The sequence below is a fragment of the Nasonia vitripennis genome (genome assembly GCF_009193385.2).
Source record: "Nasonia vitripennis strain AsymCx chromosome 4 unlocalized genomic scaffold, Nvit_psr_1.1 chr4_random0006, whole genome shotgun sequence".
NCBI lineage: Eukaryota > Metazoa > Arthropoda > Insecta > Hymenoptera > Pteromalidae > Nasonia > Nasonia vitripennis.
The window spans coordinates 504,117-528,314 of record NW_022279641.1 but is presented as its reverse complement, the minus strand read 5'-3'; the positions used below and the strand labels follow the sequence as shown (position 1 = coordinate 528,314).

The following is a 24,198-nucleotide window of genomic DNA, read 5'->3' as shown; positions in this document are numbered from 1 at the left end:
AAACTGCGATCATTATATATATATATATATATATATGTGTGTGTGTGTGTGTGTGTGTGTGTGTGTGTGTGTGTGTGTGTGTGTGTGTGATATTCAACGTTTTCGGGACTCACCGCTAGGTGTGCTACTGCTTAGATATATATAGCAACCTAATAGCGCGGGCTTGCTCTGCTTGTGTTTATCGTTTTCGTTTACTTAGAAAAGTTTTCTATTAAAAATAATGGTTATTTATTTGAGTTTCTGGTTTATTTCGTTGTAAGTATGCGTAATATATATATATATTTTTTTTTCTTAGATTCAGGCTAACATTTATTCATGATATTTGAAATTACTTGCAGTGTAAGAGTGTAACTGAACTCGAAACCATATATACAAAATACTAAAGAAGAGGTTAGAAAAATACGTATTATTTTGTATTTATTATAAATTTGCCCATATTTTTTGTAACAAGCATTGACTATAGACGTTGCCGTTACAGGTGTAAGTATGTTCTTGTTGGAGAAGGTAAAGCACATTTCACTGCCAAATTCTCGTAAAAACAAGCAGAGATGAGTGATGTGGAGCCTATGTATGGGACAACATTGTCCACAGAGTCTATGAAAGTTATTGCAGAGAGCATCGGCGTAGGAAATTTGCCTGATGAAGCTGCAAAAGATTTAGCTGAGGATGTTAGTTACAGATTGAAGGAGATAATCCAGGTTACTGGTTTTACATTTGTTTATTTCAAAGAGTTGAGAGATGCGCTAATGACTGTTAATTATAATATGTATAATATACTTTGCAGGATGCAACAAAGTTTATGAGACAAGGCAGGCGACAGAAACTCACAACACACGATATAGATCATGCTCTAAAAGCAAAAAATATCGAACCGACTTATGGTTTCTTTGCCAAAGAGCACATTCCATTTCGTTTCGCTTCTGGTGGTGGTAGGGAATTGCATTTTACGGAAGAAAAGGAAATTGATCTTAATGAAATAATTTCCATGGCTGGTGGCCCAAATTGGCCTAAACTGCCATTGGAAACTAATTTGCGCTCACATTGGTTATGTATTGATGGCATACAGCCAACGATTCCAGAAAATCCACCTCCAGTATCTAAAGGTACTTCATGATAACTTGAACTATTTAAGAAAAACATTCCAAAATTGTCATTTATTGTATTAATCATTGTTTTTTATTTTTTTTTTTTAATTTTATAGAGGTACAAAAACTAGAAAGCGTAGATCCAATAAGTAATAGAAACAGCAATTCTAATCTAGGCAAGCCAGGTCACAAGAGTCACAAACTACGTAATGTTGAGACTGTACATGTAAAGCAATTAGCAACTCATGAGTTAAGTGTGGAGCAGCAATTATATTACAAAGAAATTACGGAGGCTTGTGTTGGATCTGATGAAGCTAAAAGAGTGGAAGCATTCCAATCTCTTTCTGCAGATCCAGGACTGCATGAAATGCTAGCTCGCATGTGTACATTTATAGCTGAAGGTGTGAGGATCAATGTTGTTCAGAACAATCTCGCTATTCTAATTTACCTTATGCGGATGGTGAAAGCGCTGCTTGATAATCCAAGTCTTTATTTAGAAAAATATGTAAGTTTTTCAGATTTAACTAGCGCGCCACACGCGGCCTTACGGCCTTGGTGGCTTGCCGCCTTGCATCGCGAAGCGCAAAACGTTTCGCGTTCGCCCGATCCACCGCTACGCTCGTGCGCTAACCTCACGGTGCAAAAAAGGACTACTTTAGTCACAGATAGGCGTGACTTAACAGCGGATTTTAGCCACACTGTGCTATAATAGTACATTACGATACGTGTGACTTAAATTGTTCGTTTTTACACGGCGCAGTTAGCACCCGAGCGTAGCGAGTGTGATAAACACGGTGCTAAAAAGGACTACTTTAGTCACAGATAGGCGTGACTTAACAGCGGATTTTAGCCACACTGTGCTATAAAAGTAGTTTCAAATTAAGTGCAGATATTTTATAGAATAAATTTTACGTTTCAGTTACATGAACTCATACCATCTGTTATAACGTGCATTGTCTCAAAGCAATTATGTGCACGACCTGAGATGGATAACCACTGGGCTTTACGAGATTTTGCTGCGCGCCTTATAGGACAAATCTGTAAGAATTTTAACACAACAACGAATAACATTCAAACTAGAATTACGCGAATATTCAGCCAAGCATTAGCTAATAACAATCAAGTAAGTTAACCGATGATTAAAGGAATATTAAATAATTCGTCGGATAACACGCTTTTATTATTTTTGCAGACTCCATTGGCTTCATTATATGGTGCAATTTACGGTCTCTGTGATTTAGGACCAGAAGTGATAAAGGCGCTAGTTATTCCTAAGATTAAGATGATCTCAGACCGCATAGAGACGTGTTTCGAAGGACCAAATTCTTCTAATGTAGATAAAAATGCTGCTGGGCACATCAAAACTTTATTAGTGGTGAGCAATTTATCGAATGTAATTAGTATATTACGATACGTGTGACCTAAGTAGCCGATTATTGCACGGCGTGTATTAGCATCCCAGCACAGCAAGGGTGATAAAACGTCGTGCACTAATGGGCTGCTTAGTTTACAAGTATCGTATACAATTTTACTGAATAGTTCAGTTTTTAAATAGATTATTCTTCTAGAAATCTGTTGCTCCCGTATTGAAAACGATTCGGTCGCCGCCGGATTTCGTGGAGGATTACAAGCAGGAATACGGCTACATAGGTCCAGCATTGTGTACAGCGGTGGCAAAGGCTCGCACGCAGCCTACAGCCACAACCCCAGCCACCACTGTTGGCATAAATAATACAAGTCAACAAAGCGTGATAAGCAGTGGCAAGTCAATATCACAAACGGGTACGATCGCCTCTATAATAATTTGCAGTTTTTTCATTGGGTGAAGTAATGCAACTTTAATGATAAAAGCTGTTTGTAGTCGTTCTAGGAGCCGGTAGAAGCACCGGTAATACAATGACGAGTGGCGGCCAGAAGTTCGTGATTTTGCAGTCCCAGAGGGCCCAGACGCCAACGGCCCAGCCTCAGGTCCAAGTACAACAACAGGTACAGCAAGTACAAGTACAGCAGGTGCAGCAAGTTCAGCCAGTGCAACAGGTACAGCAAGTACAACAGCAAGCTCAGCAGGTACAGCAAGTACAGCAGCAAGTTCAGCAGGTACAGCAAGTACAGCAACAAGTTCAGCAAGTACAGCAAGTACAGCAACAAGTTCAGCAGGTACAGCAAGTACAGCAACAAGTTCAGCAGGTACAGCAAGTACAGCAACAAGTTCAGCAGGTACAGCAAGTACAGGTACAGCAGAAGACGCCCCAGGCTACGAAGCTCGTTGTTGTCTGTATGCCCAACGCTAGCCACGCACAAACCACAGTAACACAGGTGAGAAATAAAAGCTATTTTTTAAAATAACTTTTTATTCACAAATATTCTTAAGTACATAGTTGATCGTACATATCTAACGCAAAAAAAAATAAAAAATTAATAAGAATCGGTACTTTTGATACGACGTTTGTCTCTTGAAAGCCTTACAGACTAAGGTGAACGTGATAATGATGACGGATTTGGTCGACAGTTTTAGAAAAGTAAAAATAGCTTATACTCTTCTTCGAGAACCTTCAGCTTTCAAGACTAATTGTTTTATTTCTCATTCCAGTCGAACGTTTCGTCCAAGCCGCAGGTATTTGTGACCCAGAGCACCGTCGAGCAGTTCTCGAATCAGCTGGATGATTGATGATAATGTGAAAGATAATTTTCTACAATAAATTATTCTTGTAAAACACATTTTTCTATTTAGATAATAATTGACTAAAATCTTACAAAACTAAAATACAATGTAAGAGTTTTACGTTTAAAGTTATGTAACTTAATTATGTACAGTCTTTTTACGATTCTAAAGATTCTTTTAGTTCTCGACGATGTCTGACAGAGTTTTTTTATTTCTTGTTTTTTTTTTCGATTGCGAAAAAGTATTTTTGTGTGCGTGTGCGTGCGCGCGCGCGCGCGCGTGTATATATATACACACACACACACACACACATATATATATATATATATATATATATATATATATATATATATATATATATATATATATATATATATATATATATATATATATATATATATATATATATATATATATATATATATATAAGCGTGGATTTTTCTAATGTTTCTACAGCCGAATATCGTAGCTCTCGTCCGACGGAACTTCGACCGTATCGGCGCTGTCGCCCGAGCCGTCGGAGATGTCGAGGCTGAGCTGTTGCGTATTTCGTAGACAAGCTTGCTCCGCGAGCTTTTCCAGCTTTCGGGACATGGCCTTGCCGGTCTGGCTCACCATTTTTGCGAAGTGTCCGTTTGTTTTCTTGCGCAGAAGCTCGTGCGGGCAGCCAAATTCCTAAATCATAGGAAGAAAATGACTTTAGTTTGATTGAATTATAAAAATGTAAAGTGAAAGATATTTGTTTTTTTTTTCAAAATCAGCGCTGTATAACGTGTAAAATAAAATTTGTCGTCAAAATTGTCAGTCGGATTGTTCTTAGACGAGTGCATGCATGTTATCCGGAAGTATCAATACTTTGTTATGCAATAGTGCTACTGCGGCTAGATAGGATTGCTAAAAGTGTATTTTGTTTCTTCCTCGAAATTAAGTTTATGAAAATGAGTAAGCGTAAACGAGCTCTTACCACAATGGTTCCGTTATCCATGACGATGATTCGATCGCTGTCGATTATCGTGTTCAACCTGTGGGCAACGGTTAACACGGTGCACTTGGCGAACCTTTTCCTTATCGTATTTTGAATGATTGCGTCAGTGCTGTAAATAAAAATTTGTTCTGTTATTTATTTCAGCTTTTGGCAATGAGACTTTGTTGAAATTTCGAACGCGTTGTATTGTATATTGTGAGTTTTCGTTTCTAAAGACCACTAGATTTTTAGTTACTATTAATTCATTAGATTCGTTTCATATTTTTTAGTGGTTCATTGCGTAACGTGCGTAATGGAATTCAACGATTTCTTTGTTCGTTTAAATGTATACTCTAAGTTTTACATCAGTCTTCGTCTGTTACATCGCGTCAGAAGAAATTCTTCGCCACTCTCGCATTTGCGAAAGGCAAAACAGCTATTAGCGCTATCTCTAAAAATGTACAAGTAAACCTCCAAGCGCATGATCACACGCTATAAAAATTGATGAATTTATAACGAGAAAATGCAGCGCCTCTCGATAGGCAGAAGTGACTACTAATCCAACCAACAGAAATAGTACATTTTTTTCAAATCAATGAATGGGACAAGTCCGTGAGTTTCAAGGATTCGCGATTGAAAGAGCCGATAAGCGCGAGCGAGAGTTGCGGTCGATTGAAAAATCGATTACGTATCCATCATGGTGTTGGAGTAACAATTAAAAGCTCATTCGTACAGAATTTACTTTTTGTAATCAGTCATTACGAGTCGCCTCATGAATATTCTACGCAATCCACGCACCTGAAAAGTAAGTGTGAACACAGAGAGATAATAGACGATGCGACCTTGATCTTCATAGCTATCGGCTATTTTAAAATCACAATTAAACGACCATGACAAGTGAGACCGCATTAAAATCATACCGACGAATTCCTTTATACACGCGCGCAAGGCTGCGATTTGTATAAGATGAAATCTCGTGGGTATACACTGAGTCACGTGTGTCATTGTTTCTACTTTTTGATAAGTTACAGTTTATGTTGTCATTAAAAAAAAATGATGCTATCGCGTATATGACTACTTTATAAACACGCAACGCGCGCTTGTTTGTACGTCTGATATTCAAATGAGAGCATTAAAAAAAACCAACGCTTTCAAAAACAAAAATTATACGCATCGAAACATTGTTTCCCGTCGATACCGCCTCGCACTACTTGCAACGCTACATTACGCTTTAATTGTCCGCTGCGTGCGCGCATAATTCTCGTCTAACGAGGGCAAAAAATCGCCGCTTTTCCAGTCTCAAAAGTGGTTTGAGTTACCTGTGTTTGCTTTTGAGGTCAGAAGCGACATGTATCACGTACCACGGCGCAATATCTAATTACCCGCCAGTAGTTTCAAAATGTCTTTCTCTCCTCGCGATCTCATATATTCTATACAATATTCATCGTCAAAAAAAAGCGCCGAATATATCATCATAAATTACGCCGCGCGAACAAAAATCGAGCAAGGAATTTCCGATAACTGCCGATCCCCAAACTGTGACGCACTTGCCTCGGGCAAAAAATCTCCCCAGAGAGGAATACATTGTGTATAATTGTGTACACTACAAGCGCGAAAAGGAAGTCCATGTATATACACCGATGCAAATGTCGCCCTTGATATAAAAACTCACTGCGTGTCGATGTTGGCGGTGGCCTCGTCCAGAACGAGTATCAGGTTCTGCCGCACGATTGCTCGGGCGAGGCAGATCAGCTGGCGTTGACCGACGCTGAAGTTGCTGCCCTTTTCTGCGACCTGCTGGTCCAGCGACAGCTCGTTCAGCTCGACCTCGCGAAGGGCTTCCCAGAGCACGGCGTCGTCGTACTGGCCGAACGGGTCTAGGTTATAGCGAAGACTCTGGGAGAAGAGCACTGGCTCCTTTAAGAGACAGAGACGTATACGTGTGTTTATTTTCACGCGGATAGTTCGTTGGCACCGATTCGCTCCAGAGATTATTATTTTGTTTGAGCTAACGCGTCATTATTCGTTGGAAAATTGCGCAACCGATTCGCGTAACGTTTTTTCTATACTTAATGACTGCCGATCAACGAACCTGCGGTATAATGGAGATCCTCGTCCTGAGATCCTGTAGCCCGACACTGCCGGTGTCGAGACCATCGATCTTTATCGCGCCTTTGAGCCCGTCGCCGGTCAGTCGGAACAGGGCTGCTATTATCGAGGACTTGCCAGCACCGGTTCTCCCGACTATGCCCACCTTCCAACCCGCCTCGATCGTTATGTTCAGCTCCTGCGGATCGATAATGACCGTTGATTTCATTCATCAGCATGCGCCGCCTCTATCTATTATTGCTCTATACATCTATGCGTGTAGTCTAATAATTATTAACGCACCTTCAAGACGAACGGCTGGCTTTCCTCGTAGCGCATGGACACGTCTTTCAGGACAATCTTGCCGCGCCTCGGCCAGTTGTCCGGCAACGGACTGGGAGATTCCAAGGGATGCTCTTTCGGGAGGTGGGTGTACTCGACTATCCTCTCGACGGAGGTCATCTGGGACATGACCTCGACGAAGAGACGGAACCCGTACTGAACCATACCGGTGAGGATCGAAGCTTGGGACAGAGCCAGACCCACGTTGCCGCCCAGGATGTTCCCTGTGTGTTGTGGCGAAAGATCGGTTTAGTACACGTACTTCACGTTCGAATGGATCTGTCTTTATACGCTCAGTGCAATTAATTTTTCTCACCGGAGTTCAAGAAAACGAAGGTGTAGGCGATGAAGGCATTGAAGATCACAAGCAGGAAGTCCAAGAAAAAGCCGAACGCGACATTGGTGACGATCGTGAGGAAGCAGGTGCCGGAGTGTTCGTCCTGATAACGATCGAACTCCTTGATCAGCCTGCCCTCGATCTGTCTACCGCAGCTTCGGATCGTCGTCAGTCCGTTCAGAGACGCGCTCACGTGCGTCAACACGGGACTTTTTGCTGGATTGGCGGTAATGAATTTTCATAAATCTCCCATTCGACATTAGAATTATACGTAACAGGTTTTTTGCGCTGCTTACCGGCAGTTTCCAGCCTCTTGATCTTCTGAGCAGCGTTCAAGTAGATGGTCTTACCGATCCAGAATACGATCACGATGATGACGATGAGGATCAGCATCCAGGGGTTGATGACCACGATCACACCCAAGATACCGATCATCACAGAGAAGATCTGAATGGCTTCGGTGAAGTTCTTCGAGAGAAGCTCGTCCATCGATCCGGTGTCCTTGGAAAATCGGTTCAGAATGCGACCTGGCGATGATCGGCAAGGTATTGTTTAATTAAATTTGTCACAGCTTCGAAATGAATGTGTTGTAGGATATAGGACCTACCCGAGGGATTCTTGTTGAAGAAATTCATCGTCGCGTGCAAGAGATTGGCGAACATGATCTTGTGGAGTCGTTGACTGGCTCTCATGCATATTCTGATAACAAGGTAATTCCTGAGTAGGCAGAGTATCGTGCAGAAGACAAGGATAATGGCATAGACGTAGATGGCGTCGAGCGTCGACAGCAGTCCTTCTTGGTCGATGTCCGCGTCGAACTCCGTAAAGATTTTCTCGCCTATTTAGATGAACAGACATGTATATTCTCTCTTTCTCGTGCGTATAACCAAGCGGTAAATCACGCACGCACGACACGCAGATATACATGTAGGTACGCGCTGTTTCTAATCTAATTAGAGCTCGTACTGACTACTCTGTTTCGGAAACGGAAAATACATGAGAAAACAGTAAAGCCTTTCTTTTGTAATGCTGCAACATTTTTTTTCAAAGTATGTTACTCGCGCAGACCATTAGCATGAGGATGTCAATTCGAAATCGTTTCGTCAATGACCCTTTAATCGCGCGCGTCGTGTGTCCGAGAATCGTTCAGGGCTATTACGTATACGCGATGCGGGAAAACCTGTATGGGCAGGCTGAACGGGAGGGATGTGGATAAGGAAAATCCGCTCTGAGACCGTCGCTGGTATGTATCGGAATCCATGGATTCGGTGTTATAATGTCACGTGTTGCGCAAGACCGAATACGCACCTTGCGTTTGACTCGCGATCTTCAAAGCGAATAACGATTTACTCTCGATTCAAGTAGCGTACCCGAATCTCGACATATATATATGAGGGATTCTACAAAAATGTACACATTTTGCTATATTATTATACGAAAAGAATACACATCATTTAGCGATAAAAAAATAATATTGGGGCACGCGTCTATGTTTAAACCACATTCGAGCATACAAAAATTGCCTTGCGTGACTCTGTTCGGACACTCAAATTCAACGAAAACTATAGCCATTGTTGAATCTCTGAAAGCGCGAACGCAGAAAACGTATTTCAGTAGAATGAAAGTACGAGAAAAGAACTTCAATTTCTGAATAAAAAAATCGTTAAGAATGCATGATCTGGTCACAAAGCAGGTACAATTAAACCAAAAATCATGAAATTTTCATTATTTTCACTATAAATTAAATTATGACCGAGTGACCGAGAAAACAGGAAAACAGATATTATAACACACATTACAGTATTAGAAAAAAGTTAACACAATTTCTCATATATTACATTATCATGCATATAATTTACCAAAGCCCTTTTTGGGTTACGATATTTTTATATACTTTTCTCCTTCATGCGATAAGAAATATCACTTAAAATTTGAAATTGCATGTGCGTCAAATTGATATATACCTATAGTACATCAAAATTTGTCGAGATATAAACTTTGGACTTTTGAAATGATTTTGATTTATGAAAGTAATAAGTCTATTTACGCTGATTTAAGAAAGCTACACACAGATTCATCGACTTTTCAAAAAGTGCTTTAGAATTTACAAAATTTCTAAACTTATTAAAATATTTGTAAAATTAAAATTTTCTTGATCTTGTAAAATTTAATTTTCAATGATTTTTGGAATTTCGAGTCATATGTCAAGTGTTCTATTTTTTTTATCTTTTTTCGAGATGTTATTATGTTATTGGATTTTATAGGTGATTGGCGCCAAACTCAAAATCCTTAACTTTCCATTCTCTCCATAGGTATGTATATAAATAAAAAAAGGGCTCTGCACGCATGACTTTTTAAAAGGAGTAGTTAAGCACGAGTGCCGAAGGTACTCTCACCCTCGCTGTACATATGTGCCCGCATACATATAGAAATGGCCCCATCCTTACTTCATGCACAATGTATACAATATTTACTAACCAGAAACGTTGGCGATCGGATCGTATTTATTGATGATCATTTTCTCGGCGGTTCTGTTCTTCGCGCTCATGCGAATGTCCTCGATGTTGACCCAATAGCCGAGCCAGTAGTCGGTTCCACTGGTTGCCAATTGAGTGAGGACCAGTACCAGGCCGTAGAACACGAGCAAGCACCAGGAACCACCGGCTCGGAAGTACGTCTTGAACAGGTGGAGGTTGCTGTACTTGCGCTGGGTATCCTCCTCGTCCGCTGAGTTCGACGAGGTCTCGGCTTCGCTCTCGGAGATCTTTCGATCATGAAGCGCAATGAGCGCATTTTCATTAGATTATGCATTCAAGAAAATAACAAGAAGGATAAATCCAAGCAGTAACCGTTGCGTACACTAACAATTTCCTATAACGTTTGTGCGAATGTTGGGATCGGCAAATCTGTGCACAGTATATAATAAGCGCGCGGGAAAATCGCGTCGTAATATAGATGTTCCGCTCAATCTCCGGAATTCCTGATACATATAGTACAAGCTCTCGGTCCATCGTCAGCATCGCGCTCGTACATTATCATTCATGCAAGCAGGCGTATCCGTCCAACGCGTACAATAGAATAGGAATAATCTATCCGCGACTGAGCTCAGCTGTTGGAAAGGAAAGGCAAGGTTTATTGTCCTTTACTCGCAATTTATTTCTCGCCGCCGACATAAAGATAGCGATCGAACCGTGCTCCTGACGTAATAAGGCACATGTATAATTTGCCAATAACGCATATGCAGCGGCTCGCCTAAGTATGTGCGCTTATGCTCCCGTTGTATACTGTTAGTCGTCGCGGATATTTATTGTTCTTTTTTTTCGAATTCGACTTCACGTCGAAGATCAATGTCCAGAAAAAAATCCCAAGCTCGAGATGAGAATAGATGCACGCAAGTTGAATTAATCATAGACAATAAGCGCAGAAAAACCATACTGCGACGCCGAGGAAGCATCAATCTTTGCCAGAAGAATTTTTCTAAACTGCTGATAATCCTGTCGTATTTTTCCAATTAAGCTTATTTACACAGTGGACAATTAATCATAGCCGCGCGTATTAACGTAAGAAACTTTTCGATAAAAGCCAACTAATTCGAGTGGAAAAATCATCACGTTAAGCTCATTTGAAATATAAAACGTAATATAATTATCAGAACTGCACTCCCTGTTAAAAATAAATACATATTTTTTGTATGTACTAAAGATGTACATACTAAAAACATGTAATTTGCCTGGTAATACGTATTAAAAATATGTACTGATTTGGGACTGACTATTTTAAATATATTAAATATAAATATAAGTATTTGGTGTGGCCATAAATGGAAGTACTATATAAGGATAATAATACCATTTATGGCCACACCAAATACTTATATTTATATTTAATATATTTAAAATAGTCAGTCCCAAATCAGTACATATTTTTAATACGTATTACCAGGCAAATTACACGTTTTTAGTACATACTAAAGATACATACAAAAAATATGTATTTATTTTTAACAGGGCTCACCTCTAAGGACTTAACGGAGGAATCGTCGCCGTGTTGGCTGACGGCATCGGAATCGTCTTTCTGCTCCTCGTTCTTCGGGTGCTTTTCATCGTCGTTCTTCAGTATATCCATGATCTTCGGATTGAGATTCGTGATGTTTTCGTACGAGCCGTGGTACTTGACGCTTCCCTGTAAAGGAAAAATCGTTAATACCACACGCGCGTCTATAGTTATGAGGAAAAACATTTGCAAGTTTAATCCGATCGTTGCGCGATTGTTCCGATCGAAATTACATACGCTGGGGAGAACGACGCGTTCTGAAAATAGGAGATGCGCCGCAGAGGAAAATGAAAAATTACTCATCCACTCTGTGCGCGCAGATCGCGCGAGGAAGAATGCGTTGATGCGGACGTTCATTTTTAACGACTGAGTTTTTCAGAGCCGCGGATACGATCGATTGTAATAGTGGCCGTATAATTCATTTGCGGCGATATGCATCTCCATTGTTACATAAAACTACTCCACATGTCCATGCTCCGGTGCGCAATCCAGGGCTGCGCGCACCTAAGGTCGCGCGCACGTGGGAACAGACTTTTTACTCGCACTTTGTCTCGCTTTTTGCTCAGAGGCTCCATCGATTCGGCCGTGAAACTTTTATACTCTCGACGATAGTGGACCAGCTAGATCTCGGCCGATCTACACTATGAATCAGTCTGACGCGCGAGATACTGTGCGCTGTGCATATGCATACGATCATGCAGTATCCCCATTGTTATTGTCGCTGGAACGAGCGGCAATTAGCGGCGGACTTTCTTCGAGGAATATACCTTATCGTATCTGCGTCCTGGGACTGCGCGTGTGGCGTTAGAAGTGAATATAGAGATGACTCGCATTTGAGAAAAGAAGATCGTGAATTTAGTTTGAATGATCGTTACACAAGTGAACTCATCGTCGAATTATCAACAACCTCGGATATAGACATAGGTACGTGAATTCGGCACAATGCGGCGCCGACCATCAATCTCAATTATGCATACAGCAGGTGTTTTATAAGTACTCACGCGCTCGAGAAACACGATCAAGTCGGCCCTCCTGAGGAACTGGAGCTGGTGGGTCACGAGGATCCTCGTCTTGCCGTTGAGGTACTCCTTGACGCAGCGCTCGAACAGGTGTCTGGCGACTTTGGGGTCGACGGCGCTCAGAGGATCGTCCAGGAGGTAGATGTCGGCCCGTCGGTACACGGCGCGGGCCAGGTTGACTCGGGCCCGTTGGCCCCCGGATAGCGAGGAGCCGCGCTCGCCGACCACCGTCAGGTCGCCCTTGGGCAGCTGCTCAAAGTCCCGGCGCAGGGCGCAGGCTTCCGTCACCTGATGTGGTCGAGATTATTAGATCCTTCCGAAATTTAGTCTCATGTACATCGCCGGCAACGCACCTCGCTGTACCGCTCGGCGTCGAATTCCTGTCCGAAAAGGATGTTCTCCCTGACGGTGCCCGAAAACATCCAGGCGTCCTGACTGGCGTAGGAGACCTTGAGGTTGGCGTTGTCCATGTGAAAGCCAGACTGCTGCTTCGAGGCACTGAATTCCTCGTCGAGTTTCTGCCTCAGCGACACGATGCCTGCCCCCAGAGGTAATTCGCGCAGCAGGAGATTCAGAATGGCCGACTTTCCCGAGCCCACTGTCCCGGCCAAGGCGCAGAGACTGCCCGCCTCGACCTTGAAGCTCAGCTCGTTCAGGGTCGGGGGCAGTTGTCCGGACACCCAGTTCGCCGAGACCCGGTGGAAGTTAATCTCCACCGGCAAATTGGCTCTCGCGTCATCGCGCTGCAGAACCTCCTTGATCTTCTCCGTCAGGATGATCTCGCCCTTCGTCGATCTCTCCGCGATCTTCGGGACCTCGACCTTGGACGTCGTGATCTCGTCCAGGAGTAGGAATTCCTGATGAGGCGAAATCGAAGAAGAGGATGATGAAAGTCCGCGATTCGAAAAGAAAAGAAAAGAAAAGAAGATGTCTCACCTGGATCCGCTTTATGGACACGGAGGCCTCGCCGACCGCGATGAGCCCGCTGGGCATCATGTAGATGATGGACAGCTGAAGGATGTTGAAGTAGGTAGCCATGACGAAGGATATATCCGCGGTGAGATGATGGCCCATGAGAACGAAGAGGACGAGGGTGGCAAAGAGGGTCGTGCGCTCGGTGTAGACCATCGAGCTGAGGAAGATGCTGCGCACGTGCGACGTCGCCGTGATCTTCTTCATCTCGGCCAGGCGAGTCTTGTTAACGATCTTCTCGAACGGCTTCTCCCACGCGTACATTTTTACGACCTTCAACATCAACGATTTTTGCGAATTAATAATATGTACATTCGTCATGAACTGTTGTCAAACGTCGTCGCACCTGAATTCCGGCGACCAGCTCGCTCATCAGCTGGACCCTCGTGTCGGTCAGAACGGCGATTTTCGATCTGAGAATCTTGCTCGTGTAGATGACGATCGACTGGAGCGGGACCGCTATTACCACCAGGATAGCAATGCCGACCATCAGCAGCACTCCGATCGAGTCCCACATAACGTAGACGATTAGAATGATCTACATTCGACGATGATAATGGAACTAGTTTAATAATTGTGCGACAAAAAAACGAATTTGCTTTGCAAAGCTTTCGACCATTCGTGGGTTCTTGCAAAACTATGCAAATCCGGGAGTATAATTATATAAACTCGCGTTGTATACGCATATATGTATAGCTCACCTGAATGGGTGTGATCCAGACGTTATTGAAAAACATGAAAAACTGGTCAAAGCGACTGACATCGTTGCTCATGAGATTGACGACTTGGCCGGCTGCCGTCTGATCGAGTACCGATTTGTTGAGTCGCAGTGTCTGAAAAGAAGGTCGAGTTCGATTTTTGTTCGAGCTATTCAAACATAATTCAAATTTTTATATTTTATTTCGAGCTTTTCATAGATCGGCATGCAGAGCACGCATATAGTTTCCTCGGAAATTGAAACTCGCGTTTGAAAGCTATGGTAGAAAACCGGTTGTCTCAATCGTACGTTAATTGCGAATCGGTCACATTGCCCGACGCTGCTTCGCCGCTAGATATATACGCAGGAGCTTTTATCGCTGAACTTCGACTTCGAAGGCTGCGCATTTAAAATAGCAGCTGACCGCTAACAGCTTTTCGTTTACCTTTATGCCATGATATTGCATTTTTCTTTCAATCGATCGAGTTTTTGAAGAAAAAGTTGCAAGGACGATTCTCCCAATGAAAATAATATTGAATGACAATTTGAGTATCGATGACCATCCAATGTAGGATGCGCGATCAATAAAGCGAAATCTGATTGAGGAAAAAAAAAGCGCCTTTGATAATTGCCGCAGTGTGTGCATAGCATCGCGCGGTTTCACACATTCTTGTAACGACTTCTGTATTATATATACACTGGAGGTTCGAAAGAGTGTGTAATCATCGAAAAAACGAGCATTCCGTCGATTTGTATCAATTTGTGTGGATGTCAGATCGCAAAGCGAAGGTCGAATATACAACGAACTTAACCTTCGCGCCGATCAGTGCGCGCGTCTAATGTGTGTCTCAACAAGCGCTACACAGTATCGTCAAAAAGTGAACGGCAACGTACGCGTCTCGCCCTAAGCCATTTCTCACGCGGAAGCAGTGATATCATCGTTTCATGTCTGTATACCGATTTTTTGCCGGCGGCCGTTTCGTGCGCCTCGTTTTACATCCATCATCGTTTTTTTCATTCCGCGCGCGAGAAAGCTCTTCCGAGTCCGGCTCTCTCGCAGTATGCCATAGACATGCACGTACAATCGTCGGCGGATCGAACGTCAGGATCTATTGCTATATGTCCATATGCGTTTGACCTCCAAATATTGTTCGAATCAGTCCTGAGTTGCAGCCTCGCCTTATCTTATATGGAGTACAATGGAGATTGCCTCCCGTATGAAATCGCCTCCTGAAGTGTATACATGTGTGCCGTGTGTCTCTAATCGGCCTCGATATACATCTAATTTATATTTATCAGCTTAATTAGCGGCTCGCGATTCGAGTAATAGCTGCACAGCTGCTGTTATCTATTTAAGTTCGCGATACAAACCAAACAAAGCAATGCGTGCGTGCGTGCGTGTGTGTGTATATATATATATATATATATATATATGTGTGTGTGTGTGTGTGTGCTGATTGAGCAAGTAATATACATTTAATGACGTCGGCGCCAGTGTGTTCACAAGAATGATTTTACAATTTGACGGGTTGCCTTTCACGTGTAGTGTACTGCAGCTGTTAGGAAAAAGATGTTTTAGCCTTGGAATGAAGAGGTTTCAAATTTAAATGTTGCACTTGTGAGAATAATAAATGTATTAGACATAACACACAAGGAGTAGTGGGCTCTTGATGCTTGACCCCGATTATTGTAAAAAATCGTACATTCTTAATTCTTACTCCTCGCGGAAAAGCTCTGTACTGATATCATTAAAAAGTCCATATTATGCACCTTGCACAGAAAAATGTGAGAAATCGGAAGCGTGTCAACTGTTCCACGGATCGATATGAATATCTCGAAAGCGATTGTATTAATCTGTCAAGAAATGATAATTTCATCGTTATCTAAAATATTCCCTTACAGCTAGTTCGTTTCCCGCTTGACACAGCGTTATTCTAAATCTCGACTATACCGCGCGTGTAGCTTCCAAATGACATCATTGCGACACACTATGTTCTCGTTATATTTCACTTTTACACCCACATCAGCCTATGTGTATGTAAAGTGCTTATTGTTTCACTCGATCTTTTATTTATTCGTATCAGTACAGATTGATCTGCATATACGCGAAAAAAAAACAATCCTTGAAAGCGTAGGCGGATAGAAGGTTTTAAGCAAACCTTCACATTGCTAAGCATTGTTCTACGGGATTCTAATCCCGATACGCGATCGCTCGGTAATTAATGCAAATTTTCCAAAAGGAAAAAGAAAAACCAACGGTCGGCCCTTATACCTTTCTGTAGATAAGCGTGCAGCAGGCGACTCTGGCCCTCATGCCCATGAGCCAGGAGACTCTGTAGCCGTGATGGATCATCACGACGTTTCCCAACTTGGCTAGGATCATCCAGGTGACGTAAAGCAGAGCCTTGTCCCTGGCGGCCGTCGACACATCCTGTCCGACCTTGAAGTAGTCAATGACCCAACCGAGAAAGATGGGCTGGACCACTACGAACACGAGGAAATTGACTATCTGGATGAGGGCCAGCCAAGCGTTTTGCCAGAAGAACATCCGCACCAGAGCCTTGCTTAGGCTTGCTTTCGCGTGCTTTGGTAGGATCTTCTTGCCCTCGCTGTTCAGGGCGTACTCCAGCTGGCGGCGCTTTTCCAACTCGCGGTTCCATTCTCTGCGGAAGTTTTTTTTAATGAAATTTCCAAATGTTTCTTCAATTCATCGTACGATGTATGATACTGCAGTGAATGCTAATTCGAATTAAGAAATAACTAGTGGTCTTTACTATAACGAGAGAATGACGAGCTGTTTCACTTTGAAAATTTTAATAAGTCGGTGAGTCACGTGTTTATACGTCAAACTGACTCTTGCTACACACTTTTGAAAAACGTTAAATGTTGGAAATTCGAACGGATGAAACTTTCCTCCTCGAGAATTCCCGAGTTTCGTACGGCGTGTGCGTAAATATGCTGCGTGCAATGCAACAGCTACAACGACTTCCGTACTCGCGATTCCATTGTTTCGAAATTGAAGGAAAATTATTCTGATCCGATGTTATCTGGTCGCGACTGTGTCTGATAAATTTTAAATGAAAAATACTTGTGTCAATTAGGCTAAATACACGCGTGCCTGATGCAGACAATGTAAAATCATTTGTATTCATTTATACGTGATATAGGATTTTCTTCCAATGAAATCAACTTGTTGAATCTGATTCATCGTGATACGCGTTCTGTTACAATTGTATAAATCATTGCAAAATGTATACCCTGGTAGAAACGTTAACGGTTAATAAGCTAAGTTTTGGGCCACTTAGCTATGTTGTGGTTAACAATTTAAATAAATAAGAGTTTAAACATTATCAATGCATAGATATACACATTAACTCAAGATAAAACAGAACATTTGCTTGAAATTTGTCAAATGACTGTTACAATCCAGAAATTATAGAAAAATATCTTGCAATCGTGAAAAATCCAAATATTTGTAATAAAACATGCGAACGTTTTAAAGCAAGAAAAAAAAGGAAAAAACAATTTTTAACTTAAAAATAATACTGTGTTGGTATAATAGACACGCATCACTAAAATATTAGCAACATTTTGCTTTATTTTTTTACATTCAAATTTGATAATAATGGTCAACTAAACTTAACTTTTTAACGGTTTTCACTCGTTAATTTTCTACCAGGGTAATGGCCCTGATAATCGGTTTATTATTGCATGCAAAATTATATTTCACTGATACACTGAGAAATGTCTTTTCGATTGATTATTTTTCCAAACAACATAACTTTATCCGCACAGATCTTGTCGATCTGAGAACCACTTGAATTCAGACAAGTGTGTATCGATTGTCGAGTATAGTGTTGATGTGGACAATGACAAGCGCCAGGAAATCGATTAATATATAGTATTATAGATAACGTTCACATCCGCTTTGATAAAAGCAATTAACGAAACAATTGCATCAATTTTAATAACAATCAAATGGTTAAAGTGTACGCCGTTTCAAAAGATATGTGATATAATACATGATTTGTGACGCACACGTGCGCTAACTCTTATCAGCATTAAAATTTCCATGAACAAACTACAAAATCTATGGTCGTATTTGCAAATGATTCTACATTTCTCTCTTTTGTTATCTTAAATACGTTCATCTTTAAAGCTATAGGCGAGGGTTTATCGCAAGTGATAGGCATTTTAGAAGAAAATTAAACAATCATCGAATGGAACTCGTTGGCGCAATTAAAATTAATACGTATGATGAAATGTTTTGTATGTAAGACAATTTAGATAATAGCACGCGCAGGGATCTCACCTCTCTAGTTGATTTCCAAGGCGCTCCGATTCATCTGCCTCCAAAGGGTCGTATATGTCGTCGAACGTGAGGTCTCTTCGGTTGCTTTCCCAGAATATGTGTCTTGTGTACCTAAAAGTATGATCATTTTCCCTTCGTATACGCTCTTTTAAAGCTGGATCTCTATATCCATAGTTTTGCGAAACTCTTGTCTGAATTAAGCTCATCAACGATCGAACGACGTCATGAATTAAAAGTCATCAGTATATACAGTTATCGCCCATCCGGGACTGTTCAGATATGAGATTACTGCCGATCATTATTTACCGAACCAACGTACAAAATCAAACAATTTTTTGACACGTTCAGCGAACGTGAGAATCGTGCAATCAACGTAGCTTCGTTTACGATTCTATCGAAATAGCGACATTTGGATTTCCTCGATGTGAATTCCTGATTTGCGCACGAACGACACGAGAGATGCGCTCCAAGCGTTAGTCACTCCTTCCAGGAACAACTATTTTTTTGCTTCTTCGATTTTGTTACTCAAGAGGAAAGCGCGACACTATCTAGCTGTTCTCGTCGGTAGCTGTCATTTGCATACATAAACGTCAGTTCAGTAGCGCAAGTGCAAGACGATAATGTAATATACGCGGAGAAAAGATCGCCGACGCGTCGTTAACGCCGCGTATGAGAAATATAATTTTGACACATCAAAGGTTCTTCTCTATCGCGCGGATAATCGAACTCATTCTTCGCCGTGCACAACACCACCGTATAGACGTTGCGCGCATATCTCTATATCGGTGCGTTCAGCACTTGTCATTTGCATAGCTGACAGTTCAGCGCAACCTATGTAAACGTGATACGATACTTTACTGCGTCTTGGAAAAAAAAGAAAGAAAAATCTGTGTACACTGTAACGAAACCCGACGAGCCCTTATGTATTGAATGAGTGAAAAAAATCCACACGCACCATAGAAACAAGGTACTGAGTGGGTTAGCGCCGTCGGCCGGGTTCTCCTTCTGCACCCTCTTCTTGTTGTCCATCGCACTCGCGTCTTGTCTATCGGACTCAGGAAGACGGATCCGCGATCGAAAAGTCGCGCGTCTGGCCGAGCGCGGCGCGACACTGAGCCGACAACAATATATCGCAAGCTATCCACCTGCGCCGCGAGAGTATACAGAGAGAGAGAGAGAGAGAGAGAGAGAGAGAGAGAGAGAGAGAGAGGCGCAGCCCACGTGACGACTCGCGTATGTATAGCTACACACGCCGCGCGCGAGAGCGGTAATTGTAATACGCGCGCTCTCCGTGTCCAGCTTGATTTTTATAGATTGCGCTATCTCGAGCGAGCTTGAATGTATATATATATATATATATATATATATATACATATTGTGTGTGTGTGTGTGTAGGACGGCGGGATCGGTTGGAGAGGGGGAAGGATATATTGGTCGGTTGGGAAATTTGCCGAAGGAGTTGGATGCTGGGAATCCCATCAGGTGGTCGTTATGGGATGAGACTGCATATGTGTACTACATTGGGCTATGGAAAGGTTCTGCGGCTTTTAAATTTTTTTCAAATCGTTTTCCCTGTAGGATTCCTCTGTGGAAACGTTTGGTCTGAATCCGCGTATTTTACTCTTAATTTGTTTTAAACGATTTAAATAGTCGTTGCCTCTCATAAATACCTATAGGTGCGAAGATAGAATTTTTTGGCGAGAAATAAAATAATTGATAAACTTAGCAAATGAATATTGAATTTACAAATGTATCGTAAAAGTGGTATATATATATATATATATATAGTCGCACAGCACGCCGATGGTAAGGTCAAAGTTTTTCTAGAATCGCATTGTCAGTCGTAAATAAACAGGTCGTTAAATTTATTCAATTTGTTGAAATAGTATCAAATATGTACATGCAATAATAACTGTTGCTAACATCAGAAAAGTTCCAGAAGGATTCGTTCGTCGATAATATCAATGGTATTTGACTTGTTAAAATCGTTAATGTTGGATAGATTAGGATGTAAGCTTGCGTGAATGAAACTAATGAATAACTGAAGGCTAAATCTCAGTGAATAATAAACGGTCGCAAAATTAAAAAATTTTGTTCATGCTTAATTCATGAATGTTAACGTTGCATTCGCAACCGGCGTCTCCGGAGCTTGCCTAAAACTTATAAGTTATAAAAGCCTCGCCCGATTGAACTCTCATACAAATAAATTCTATTTATTCACAGTTCACTCGACGTTTTATTTTCCACCAACATTTATCAAACAACGGATACAAATTTCAACAGAGCAGAATTATCGTTTATAGACTATCGAGGAAGAAGTTTTTGTATGTTAGTATTAGCATGAATCAAAGTCTACGAGATCATGCATTTGTAATTTCAAGTACAAATATAGATCAAGCGTTGTATAAAAAACAAAAATTCAAAAAGTATAAAAAATAGAAATGATACTTCCGGGTACGGTCCGGGCCGGATCCGAAGTCTGGAAAACGAATTACGGCCCGGGACCAAAACTAACACGCCAGATTTTACGGCACGTAACATGGCTGGCTTCTGGGCCGGATACGGTGCCGTAAAAAGTAAATTTCGTATTGCGTGTATCAAATCTTATAAACAAACGAAAGCATAGTTTGTCTTCAAAGCTTTTACCTCGTCAAAGTTAAACTACGAATATTGGGAGTAAGAGAAAATATATATCGAACACCAATAAAAATCACATTTTTGAGGTTATGTTTGCTCGGTCTATCATGTGTTTGACAGAGTCTCACTGCGATGTTCCGGGTACAGTCCGGCAGCAGTATGGCCGGTCCTGTTGGAAAAGATCGAAGTCGATTAGATCACTTATCGACTTGAATAGTGAATCTTAATTTCATTTTTGGCATTAGAACTTGATAAAAAGTGATAAAATGCGATAAAAAGCAATATAAATCGATAATACTCAATATAGAATAGAATAGAATAGAAATAAGTTTTATTTTTCGTGATTGAAAAAATAAAATATACATAATATCGCAGTTAATAATATACATAGTATCGCAGTTTGTACTGTCCAATTGGCATTCAATAGCTGATTATCACAGCAGTTCTATCACATTTTTGTACATAACTTGAGTATCATTTCTTATTATAATACTAATATCACTTTGCTTTATACTTATTCTATCACGTCATTATAATTAAAATTAAATCACAGTCGACAATAATTAATAAATAAGATCGCATCAGGTACATAACTTATCACAGCATCGATCATTGCGCATTAGATACTCGCGTACCGCTCGCTTAAATTGGGCCAGTGAAGGCACGGTCCGCACATTCTGCGGAAGGGAGTTCCAGAGAGTCGCGCCGTATACTGCAAACGAATGCAGTCCCGTATCAGTACGCGATCCCGGAACCGACATATCCCTGGACACCCTACTGGAAGTCCTGTGCTGGGAAGCAGCAGGGGCGGCTGCCAGCTGAATGCGACGTCGACTTTTACAGACCTCAAAATCGTCTGTATCGGTCGACGTGGAAGCGCCTGCGCCCCTAATCGCATCAGCGGACTCAATGTCCCTAAGCGAGACGAAAACACGTGATGCATCGAAATCACACTCGTTGTTATTGCGCATGTTGTTGTTATTATTATTCGCATCACCACCGGTACTATTACTCCCATCAACACCATCAACAAAATTTTCCACTTTGAGCATCACTCGCGTAAGCTCCTCCAATTTATCTTTAAGTATCTTATTCTCTTGAGAGAGCAGAAAGCGATCATCATGCAACTCTTCCAGCTTAGAGTTTTGCATTACAACTTTCTCCTCAAGTGACGAGACCCTATCCACCAGTCTATCGATCATTTCTGATGCCGCTGGGCCAGGGTCTGATCTCTGACTAATGGCATCAAGCTTCCCCACAAGAAGAGTCCTTAGATCGCCGACTGTCCCCTCAAGGAGATCGAACTGGTTGCTAAAAAGGTCGAGCATTGATGACTTTGACAAATACAACATCCTACCTTTATTGTTTAACCATTTTTTACGCTTTTGAAACGTTAAACTTTTACTTGACTCTGCTTCGACCGCGAATGAATTGACAACATTGATTTTTAACGTTCCATTTCCCACTCCCATTAAGAACTCAGATATTTAAAATTATCATGTTTACTTCAAAATTTACTTTTGACCACTAAAAATTTGTTAACGAATGTTAAACAAGCATCCTAGTGAGAGGCAAGGGGACTCACAGTATTCAAGCACCCCAGTGAGAGGCAAGGGGACTCACGTTAAAAAAGCACCCCAAAGAGAACATAATCCTAATACGGCCACGTCGTTGTTCCTGGCTAGCGCTGAAATTAGGGAATTATTTTGTTTTCAAGGTAAATATTTTCATGGTCATTGTCACGTTTGAATATATAAAAGTACATTAACTACGATTATTCTATCAGAAAATGCGATTAAATAGCAATTACAGTATTTCTTAACATTTGACCTTGAAATGACATTGTGAAGGTCATGAGAAAAATTTTGAAATACCGTTTCGGACGTAAAATTTCCTGTTCTTTCCGAATCTGCTATCAAAAATAGGGGTTCCTATTTTTAAAAAAATTTGACCTTCAAATGACCTTGAAATTTGAGTTCAAGGTAAAAACTAATTGCACAAAAAGGTGTCCCTCTTGATCCTGGACAACTTTCATCTGAACAATTTTTCTATTCATGGCTTAATTTAGGAGTTATTAGACTGGTTTGATTAAAATGGCCCACCCTGTATACTACTACTCATGCATAATATCACATTCTGTTATTAATTATATTACATGTAGTTTCAGAATACAGCTAGTTTTACAGCTAGTGAATAATAGTATATTCTGCAACTAGGAGGGAAAATTGGCTTTTTCTAGCGAGGGTGAAGTATGCTCAAAACATCACCCGAGTCTGAATAAGACACTCCCCCCTTGTTGCACACCGTACTTTTTATGATAAGTGCACGAATAGGCCACTTGTCATGCATATGAAAGGAATAAGAAATTTGAGGACTTTTCAAAATAAAACAATAGTATATTGAAAATTTCAAAAATTTTAAAAATTTCAAAAATTTCGATAATTTCAAAAATTTTGAAAATTTTGAAAGTTACTTTGATGATATAGTACAATCATCGTCATCTAATTCAACTCTAATAGTGATTTTGGATTTTCTAACTTATGTTTTATTTGCGGAGAACAGTTTAGATCGTTATCACAAGCAAATATATTCATTAACAGAACAAGAAGCGCTGAAGAAAATAAAGGATGTCGCACTATGTAGAGGAGACGATAATGGTAAAATCGTACATATTAGGCTTGTGAATATATCGTCTCTTCGCGATGATACAGTTTTTTATCATATTAAGAAATGCTATAATACTTTTCTCAGTTTTCAAACTTCCTTAACTACTACAAAAGTAGTAATTATTATCAAATTTAATTCATTTTGATTCCCAGAGAAAGTATTTATTTATAAAATAACGTTCATAACATCCAATAACCAAAAATTATAAATGGATTTCTATATTACAATGAAATCTAGTTTAATCATATTTAATGGCACAAACTTAAATGCTTGTATTCACGACTGAACTATAATATTCGCTTTATTCCCTGAAAAGCGGGACTAAAGTAGCATTTTATTCCCTTATATTTTATTATTCCCGCA

The 24,198-nt window shown here is 40.9% G+C and overlaps 2 protein-coding genes across 2 annotated transcripts; one reads left to right on the top strand and one right to left on the bottom strand.

Moving 5' to 3' along the window:
• The first annotated feature begins 49 nt into the window (after positions 1–49).
• On the top strand, positions 50–3,879 carry LOC100114331 (transcription initiation factor TFIID subunit 6). Its single transcript, XM_001599329.6, has 10 exons — positions 50–255; positions 339–390; positions 479–698; positions 785–1,103; positions 1,202–1,590; positions 2,005–2,208; positions 2,278–2,460; positions 2,654–2,867; positions 2,947–3,401; positions 3,676–3,879. The coding sequence occupies exons 3-10, from the start codon at positions 549–551 to the stop codon at positions 3,751–3,753; spliced, it is 1,992 nt and encodes a 663-aa protein (XP_001599379.2). The 5' UTR covers positions 50–255; positions 339–390; positions 479–548; the 3' UTR covers positions 3,754–3,879.
• Positions 3,880–4,145: 266 nt separating this feature from the next.
• Positions 4,146–19,669, bottom strand: LOC100114361 (multidrug resistance-associated protein 4). The gene is made up of 18 exons (XM_031928379.1): positions 19,487–19,669; positions 18,532–18,642; positions 16,492–16,882; positions 14,224–14,355; positions 13,869–14,060; positions 13,487–13,795; positions 12,904–13,407; positions 12,533–12,838; positions 11,493–11,660; positions 9,957–10,242; positions 8,086–8,316; positions 7,775–8,005; positions 7,458–7,694; positions 7,103–7,365; positions 6,804–6,998; positions 6,384–6,628; positions 4,712–4,841; positions 4,146–4,422 (listed from the first exon to the last, which is right to left on the bottom strand). The coding sequence occupies exons 1-18, from the start codon at positions 19,558–19,560 to the stop codon at positions 4,198–4,200; spliced, it is 4,230 nt and encodes a 1,409-aa protein (XP_031784239.1). The 5' UTR covers positions 19,561–19,669; the 3' UTR covers positions 4,146–4,197.
• Positions 19,670–24,198: the final 4,529 nt, after the last annotated feature.